At 45.3% G+C, this 8,978-nt stretch overlaps 1 protein-coding gene across 4 annotated transcripts in view; it reads left to right on the top strand.

Annotated features, from left to right (window-relative positions):
- Positions 1 to 456: 456 nt before the first annotated feature.
- The window catches only part of OCLN (occludin), a 47,613-nt gene continuing 39,091 nt past the window's right edge, over positions 457 to 8,978 (top strand). Inside the window, exons 1-2 of one of the 4 annotated variants that reach the window (XM_027100915.1) lie at positions 457 to 619; positions 8,424 to 8,540. In XM_027100915.1, the coding sequence (XP_026956716.1) occupies positions 8,491 to 8,540 (50 nt within the window). In that variant the 5' untranslated portion in view covers positions 457 to 619; positions 8,424 to 8,490. Of the gene's footprint in view, positions 620 to 721; positions 880 to 8,423; positions 8,541 to 8,978 lie in introns of those variants that run through there. The other 3 variants (XM_027100916.1, XM_027100914.1, XM_027100917.1) reach the window with 3 other exon arrangements.

Raw genomic sequence — 8,978 nt, 5'->3', positions numbered from 1 at the left:
ACCGAGTAATGGTCTTTTTCTGGATCCAGAGATTCAGAAACAGTTCCTAAATTTACGCATGAGTTTTGAAAATCTCCCACATCTAGATGCTTCTTTCCAACAAAACTTTAACCAAATTTTTGGAGCAGGAAAGTTTTGTGTCAGGTCGTGCTTTTCCTGCCAAAGTTTTGAGCACCCTTGAACACTCGTCAGGAGGAACGGTCCCTTCCAGACCTCACACGCCAAACACTCCGCAGTTCTACCCGAAGCCCGCGGATCTCCGAGCGCTCCCTAGAGTGGTCCAGGACCACCCTCCACCCTCGGGGAGCCCAAGCCTCTACCCCACGCCACCCCTCTGGTCTCCGTCCCTGCCCACCCGGGCAGAAACGCCGCGCTGTTCCTTTAAGGCCGGGAGCAGCAAGGGTGTGCGGGGAAAGGCCGGTTCCTCCCGCCTCCTTCTACACCGCTCCCTTCCCTCTCCCATCGGAGTTTCAGGTGAATGGGTCACTGACGGAGGAGGCCGCCACACCACGCCTTCTCGCTAGCGTCCACCTCTCCGCTTCTCCGTCCTCTGGCGGAGGCGGCGGGACTCCAGGGAGAACTAGCCAGATCGCCGAGGAGCCCGAGCCGGGTGCAGCAGGTGGGGCTCGCCGACGCGGCTCGCCGGCGCGTGGCCACGAACCTCCCGCCCCCGGGCCCGGGGTTGGTGCGCATGCCCGGGGGCAGGACGGCGGGGTGGGTGGGGGTGGGGAGGAGGGGAGGGAGAGGAGGAGGGCTGGGTCCCCTGCGGAGTCCCGGCTGAGAGCTGGCGGTCTGCGCGTCGTCAGGTGCGCCCTCCAGGTGAGCGCGCTCCTGGGCTCCCGCCGTCCTTGGTGGGTTGGGCCCGGCTGCAGTGAGGAGGTGAGAGCTGGGCACGGCGCCTGGGTCGCACGGGGGGACCAAGGCCCCCCGGTCTTGTAGGGAAGGCGCAGGGGGAGGACGCCCAGCGCTGGTTTCGGTGGCGGTTTCGCTCCTGGGCTGGGACTCGCAGGAACCGGAGAGGCACGGGGCGGCGGAGAGAGCCGCGCCGGGCGAACTTGGAGGCTGCCTCCCAGGGGCTAGGGGCCGCTTGGAGCCGCCCGTCAGCTCCTTCGGCGGAAACGCTTAAAGCCACCAGTGTCTAGGCGGCGTGGGCAACTTCTCGCTTTCCTGGGGGCCGGCGGGAGGTTGGTGAACAACTAGAATCCTGCGCCCAGCTCTCCGGGCTGCGGTTCTGGGAGGTCCTCGGGGAGAGGGCCCTGAGCTTGAAAGCTGGAGCAAGGGGGCAGCTCGCTGGCCGGGGCGGGGCGGCTTGGACTCCGAGGGGGGCCTGCTGTTCTCCGCCCCCATCCCACTCGCTTTGGGTGTCCCTGGAGGAGAGGGGGTGGCCGGGTTTAATCAATGCAGTATTCCTGGAGACCTGGGGTGGGCCGATCGGCTGTTTTCAACCCCCCTATGCTGGGGGGCGGGGATTTAATTTCGAATGAAGCTGTACTTCGAGGGAAGCCGCTCACGCATGGAATTCTCACCCGTGACCTAAAGGCCGCCGCCAGACAGGCGGACCTGCCTCGGGGCAGTCCCTGCTCGGCCAGCGCGGGCGCGCACCGTCCGGGGTGCTCCTGGGCGCTGCGGGGGCGCACGGCCGCCGGGACCTGCTCTCGGCCAAGCCGCCGGGTCTTGAGACCCCGGGAAGGGCAGGCCCCGCGCGCAGCCGACATGTTGCCTGCGTTGGAGGAAGTGTGCGGGGCAGGTGGGATGAGGGGCCAAAATGGTCTCTGCACCTTACGGCTGGGAGAGCAAGCCCAAGCCCCTCGTGTCCCAGGTGAAGCAGCTGAGCCGGAGGAGAGGCACGGCATCCTCGGGCCGGCCCTGGGGCTGGCCGGGCAACCCACCCACCTGGGAAATGACTCAGGGCGGGGAGGAGGCAGCATTCTAGGTTAGTGTGTGGCCCTCACGCACAACAGGTGTATTATTGGGATCCCAGGAAAAGAGAATCCCTTCCCATTAAGGCACTTGTGTTTTTTGTGATTGAAAACTGGTTCTTTCCAGACAGAGGTGGATTTCTCAAACTGTGTATTCCCTAGTGTAGCAGTGTTTCCTTTTGCACTGTACGTATTGAATCTTTATTTTCTCTTCCTGGTGTTTTAAAATAGACATTTTAAAAGGTGGCGCCACAGTAATTGATAACTCCTCGGACAAAGCAGCAGCCTTTTTTTTTTTTGTAGTTCTGCATTTATTTGATTATTAGGCACCTTCTTTGTTAGAGTATGGCGGGGAGGAGAGCGAGATTTCCACAACTTCCAGGCAATTCAGGGAAACGATGAGCATTGCCTCCTATGTGTAAGGCACTGTGCTAAAAGCCTGTTGTGCTTTATATCATGTAATCACCCCAGCATTTCTAAAAGCTAGATCTTATTAAAACTCCATTTTAAAAGCGAGTAAACACCGGGTAGGGGAAACATGTTACAAATGGGCTGGCTTGAAAACTACTTCAGCTAATCAGGAAAGGTATATCATTAAAGCCACAGTCCAGCGTGAGAACCAGATTTGGGGAGTTTTTCTGGAATTCTCTACCTTTGACTAGTCCTTATGGCCTCATATAAGTGTTCCCCATCTTGCTTGATGTAAAGGTAAAACTCTTCCTGTTTTCTTCTAAAGATAATGCTGTAGTTATTGCCCTTTCAAAATGATAGAAGATTGCTTTCAACCACATAAAGTAACTGGTATGTCTTTCACCTTCCCAGGAACCTCCCAGAGGGAAGTTTTCTTTAGTTGCATTTCAAGGCTTACTTGATTAGAATTTTAGTGGGCTTTTTTCATCCACATTACTATTTATGGAACTATTGGAGTAAAAAGACCATTGTTACACCTTTCCACAAAATCTGCCTCCAGGGTTGCAGCTGTTCTGTACCTTCAGGCTTTCCAGTCTTGAATGTGGTATGAATCATCTGGGGATCTTATTAAAATACAGATTCTGATTCATAGGTCAAAGGTGGAGCCTGGAATTCTGCCTTTCTAATAAGTTCCCAGGTGATGCCTGTACAGTTGTGAGTCTGACCCTTTTTTCTCCCTTTCCCTCACACTGTAAGCACTTAACTACTTTTGTTGAACTTAACTTGAAGGATTGTATTTCCTGGGTGTTAGTTACGTGAAGAGCTTCAAGGTATTCACTGCTGGATTGAAATCCCAACTCTAATTTGGGCTGTTGATTTTATAAATCAAATATTGATTGAGCATCCCTTTGTATCAGGGACTGGATCTAGGGATCAGGAATAAGAGTGATGATCAAGACAGACATTTAAGTGCTTGGGAAGCTGGTATTCCTTTTGGGGTGGAGATGGTAGCAGTTTAAAAGAAAGAAAGAAAGAAAGAATTAGAAGGGAAATTTGCTCTGAAAATAAATTGGTTTGGTGGATGGAATGAGTAACCGGGAGGACATCTCTGAGGAGGTGACATTTGAGCTGCGACCTGATCGGGAGGTTCCTGCCATGTAAAGATATGGGCGTTCTAAACAGGAAACCCTCAAGATCAAGGCCCTCCTTGGATTGATGCCTTTATTCTAGGCAATGATTCTCAAAATATATGGCGTGGTTAAAAATCATCTGGAGAGCTAATTTAAAATGTGGTTTCTGACTCAGAGCTAGTCCATTTCAAAATCTGCCTAATTTCAAAATCTAAATAGAATCATTTAATATAAACATAAACAACTTCTTAAAAGCAAATTAATGAAAGGCATGTGATCAAAAAGGAACAGACGGCCCTTAAATATAATAGTGTTTATTTTTACTTTTTGACAGTTTGCTTTATTTATTTATTTATGGCTGTGTTGGGTCTTTGTTTCTGTGTGAGGGCTTTCTCTAGTTGTGGCAAGGGGGGGCCACTCTTCATCGCGGTGCGCGGGCCTCTCACTATCACCGCCTCTCTTATTGCGGAGCACAGGCTCCAGATGCACAGGCTCAGTAATTGTGGCTCACGTGCCCAGTTGCTCTGCGGCATGTGGGATCTTCCCAGACCAGGGCTCGAACCCGTGTCCCCTGCATTGGCAGGTAGATTCTCAGCCACTGCTTCACCAGGGAAGCCCGACAGTTTGCTTTAAAGAATACTTTTGAAGCATAGCATTTTCAGACTTTCCTTTTTAAAAAATATTTATTTATTTATTTTTATTTGGTTGCGTCGGGTCTTAGTTGCAGACAGCAGGCTTCTCAGCTGCGTCACACGGACTCCTTAGTTGCGGCATGCAAATTCTTAGTTGCTGCACACATGTGGGATCTAGTTCCCTGACCAGGGATCGAACCCGGGCCCCCTGCATTGGGAGTGTGAAGTCTCATACACTGTGCCACCACGAAGTCCCAGGCTTTCCTTTTTTATCTTAACTTAGTTTTCTAAGATTTTTTTGGCCAGTAAATATTTTCAAAGAGAGAACTTTTTATACTTTAACATCAACTTAACATATTCAGTAAGGGTCAACTGCTTCCCTTTTGGCCCTGACTCTGAGTCAGCTGTTTGACTTATGTCCCTATCATTCTTATGACACAGTTTCTGCGAAGGTTCTGTGAAGGTGACCAGTGAGCCCCTTCAGGCAGATCCTGTGGCCTTTCACTTCTAATTTTTTCCTTCATTCAGCATATACTTATTGACCAGATATTGTTAATGTTGCTGTGCTGGGCATTGGGCAGCGTTCTTGGTCCTCTCTTTCCTATTGCCTTACCTTAAAACCCAGTCACAGGCTGCCTTGAAAGATACCTTAGAAGTCCTTCAGTCCACTTCTCCCCACCCCCTGCAAATACCAAACAAGCTTGGCATAAATGGCATGAGGTCAGATTGTTATTTGTTATTTTAGGAGGGTGTGTGGAGAGACTTCCTAACACTGAGATGAGATCTGACCCTCTGGAGTGTTTTTATTTTTTTAAAGGAACCATTTCTAGGACTACAAAGACAGCTCTATAGCTATTTGAAGACTGCCATAGTGGTCCTTTTTTTTTTTTTTTTCGGTACGCAGGCCTGTCACTGTTGTGGCCTCTCCCGTTGTGGAGCACAGGCTCCGGGCATGCAGGCTCAGCGGCCATGGCTCACGGGCCTAGCCACTCCGTGGCATGTGGGATCCTCCTGGACCGGGACACGAACCCGTGTCCCCTGCATCGGCAGGCGGACTCTCAACCACTGCGCCACCAGAGAAGCCCCATAGTGGTCCTTCTAATGTTGAGTTATCCAGGCCAAACATTTCCTGTTTTTCCAGTCATTTGTCCTAGAACATGGTTTTTCTAGATCTTTAACAATCTAAGTCTACCTCCTGGAGAGGCATCTAGTTGGAACATGATGTTCAGATTTCACGGTTCTGCAGGGGTTTGTTTCTTTTTTTTTTTTTTTGATTTTATTATTTTTTATAGATTTGTTTCTTTTTAATAACTATCATTCCTAGATCTAAGCACTAACTCTGTAAATACTGGATAAGTTTGGGATAGCTTGTTAACTTTTGTTGAAATTCTGATCAAGGAAATACACTTATAAAAATGAACAGTTATTAAGCCAGATTTCCGTTATCTAGTACTTATACTATTAGTTTTTAAAAATTGAATTTTACATATTTAAAATCATTTATCCTGCCACCAGTATTTGAAAATGGATACAATATACCTAAGTGCCTAAACACTGAGATTTCTCACCTTCAGAATAATCACCTTGCTGTAAATGCTTTTTGCTCATCTTCTTTAATACATTATCTTACCTATTTATCCCAGTCCAGAGGTCAGGATTATCCCCCTCTTTGGCACAGGAGGGTAGCGATGCTCACAGAAGAGAAGAATTTGTCCCCTCAGATTGTGAGTTTTTAACTAGGTTTGTTTTAGCCCATCATTTTAGCCTTACAGAGACCTTGATCAGTGTCGATGTACTTGTAGCCAGTAGGTTACCTGTCCTTTCCAGTGTCTTGTCAGCTGCAAATCTGGATACACTTGTCCATTTTGTCTGTGGTCACGACTTGATACCTCCCTCCGGGTGGACATAAATGGTTCATTCATTCATCCTAATTAACTTCCATTATTCAGCCCCGTAGGAATCTGCCTACCCACACTCTGTTACACAAGGACGTGTCCAGAATTCTCAGGATTCTCTCTGTATTCCCCTCATCTACCAGTCTGGTAACCTTCTCAAAAAAGAAAATGAAGTTGATTTGGCATGACTTGTTCTTTTTTTTTTTTTAAGATTTATATTTATTTATTTATTTAGGCTGCTCCAGGTCTTAGTTGCCGCATATGGGATCTTTTTTTTTTTTTTTTTTTAGTTGTGGCATGCGTGTGGGATCTAGTTTCCCGACCAGGGGTTGAACCCAGGCCCCCTGCTTTGGGAGTGCGGAGTCTTACCCTCTGGACCACCAGGGAAGTCCTGGCTTGTTCTTAATTAATTTTCTGAAATTATTTGCTTCACAATTTAAAATCTCTGCTCTTAGGGGAGACATGACAAACTCCAGGAAATAGACGTTTGGAAAGGGATTTTGTTGGCTGGATTTTCGACAAAACAAAACCTCAGCCTGAGTCTGGATTAATTTAGGATTTTTAGGAACTACCGTTGAGCCTGGAATTTTTGGCATAGTCTTGAATGAGTGAGACCTAGTTATAGAAGAGGTAAGATTCCTCTGAGGTCAGTGTGTCAGTATTTGACATTCAGCTTCAGAAATAGGGTTCCATATTGAATAGTGTTTAGATTCAGTTTTCCTTAATGCTCTTTTTCTGAACATCAGTTAAGAAGACACTTAATCTGGACTTTACTCTTTCATAGCACTGTAATATTTTGGCCTAAATCGCTCGTCTGTATGTGTGTTTGGGTGCTAGTTACAGGGCTGTATACACTTAGATTTGTGCACTTTTCTGTATGTTATACTTCAATAAAGCAGTTTTTAGAAATAAAAGAATGAAGAGAAGTTGTCTTTCCTCACTGTGTTTGGAAAATTATTCTAGTTGTGTTGGCATTACTAACATTTAATATATTTCCATCTTTGAGGTTTCACCTAGGTACAATATTTTATTCTGAGAAATTATACTATTCGTTTTTAAAAATTGAGTTTTACGTATTTAAAATGATTTATCCTGCCACCAGTATTTGAAAATGGATACAATATACCTAAGTGCCTAAACACTGAAATTTCTCACCTTCAGAGTAATCACCTTGCTGTAAATGCTTTTTGTTTATCTTCTTTAATACATTATCTTACCTATTTATCCCAGTCCAGAGGTCAGGATTATCCCCCTCTTTGGCACAAATTTTCTTTGAGAAATTTGTAATTGACTATTCTTAAGGATGTGGAGGGTAGTTGCTGTTGATTTGAAAGAACAAAGTTTAAAGGGTTTGAATTGATTTACTGTTGCAAACCTAGTAATGTATGATTACACAACCCTTATTTGAAAAGGAAAAAATATTAGACACTTTAATATACTCAGGTTATAGATCTTTCTCATGTCCTTCCCACCATCCACCCCCAAGCTTCTGGCTCTTTCTTGCTAAGTCTTCCCTGTTATCTCCAAACTGCACTTAATCGTGTAGTTCAGCCCTTAAATAATGCCTGTCGTAGATGTTGTTTTCTTTGTGCGTGACCTTCGGGAGAACTTGGTCTCATACTTAACTTCCACAGGCTCCTATGGTACAGCGTAGGCATTTAATAAATACTTGTTGATTGAGTGAAATTGCCTCTCAGATGTTCAGGGATTTTTGTTCTGAGGAATCTTAGAAGAAAATTATTCTGCTTTTCTCTTAGTGAAGAGGACTCTTTACTACAGTGTGTGTTTGATGTTTTTCCTTTTTTGAAAATTACATTCCATTTTGAAGACTTGGAAAAGGAGATAAGGGGAAAATGCCCATAATCGTACTATTTACAGATGCTTTTTGTAACCCTTTTTAATGATAAAAGCATACTTTTAAACCAGATTATGCTTTAGTTAACATTGAAGGGCTGGTATATGCTGGACACAGCTATGTGTGCCCTTCCATATGCATTCTCATTTTATATGAACTTTGAAAAGTAATATGAGACAGAAGAAATGTATTTAAGAAATTTTATCTTTTATACATCTATAATTGTGTTCTTTGAAGTGACTATTTTAAAAAATACCACTTTTGCCTATGCTGTAAAAACCTTTGTGAAATTTTCATTATCGCAACTTTAAATTTCAAGTTTCAACAATATTCATATGGCAGTGATGTGCAGAGCATGATGCTAGGTGCCCTGAGGACTACCAGGCCAAATGAGTCCTACGCTCAATGATTTCTTGTGCTCAAAGAATTAATGGTCCAATGTGTAAAAATGACAGTGGAAAGGACAAGAGAAATAACCAAGGAGTGAGAGGTTACTTGAGATCGATATCATTAGTTTTCTTAGTGATGCAAGGAAACTATGAGCTCAGCAGTAATGTCATTACCCTACTTATGTTGCTTAGATTGGCTTATCTTGGGAGCTACGGGGCATTGCTCATCCTGAAGATCAGGTGACCACTGACATCAGCCATGTCATCCAGACCTTTTGAAAGTCCACCTCCTTACAGACCTGATGAATTGTAAGTAAACACGTAAGTCTTTTTCTTTGACCGAGACTCGCAGCTTGTAGGATTTGAGTTCCCTGACCAGGGATTGAACCTAGGCCTTCTGCAGTGAGAGCATGGAGTCCTAACCACTGGACCACCAGGGAATTCCCCTTTTCTTTTTTTTTAAAGTCTATTACATGTTTAAAAAAAAAGGTGTAGTTGAAACTTTCATCTGTTATGTGTTTGCTATAAAATAAAACAGTAGAATAGAATAGAATAGAATAAAATAAAACTGTTATGTGTTTGGTTGATTTGTAAAATCAAATTGAACCAAAGGGTATGTGGTGAAGAGTGAGTTTCCCTCTTACCTATAACTTCCAGGATGACAGTTTTTTTCTGCAGTGGGAGCTATTATCACTTGATTTGTGTGTGTGTGTGTGTGTGTGTGTGTGTGTGTGTGTGTGTGTGTGT

This window comes from Aethalodelphis obliquidens, unplaced genomic scaffold (assembly GCF_003676395.1).
Source record: "Aethalodelphis obliquidens isolate GAN/ISIS:26980383/991018 unplaced genomic scaffold, ASM367639v1 scaffold4, whole genome shotgun sequence".
Taxonomy (NCBI): domain Eukaryota; kingdom Metazoa; phylum Chordata; class Mammalia; order Artiodactyla; family Delphinidae; genus Aethalodelphis; species Aethalodelphis obliquidens.
This window is presented reverse-complemented; position numbering and strand designations above follow the sequence as displayed.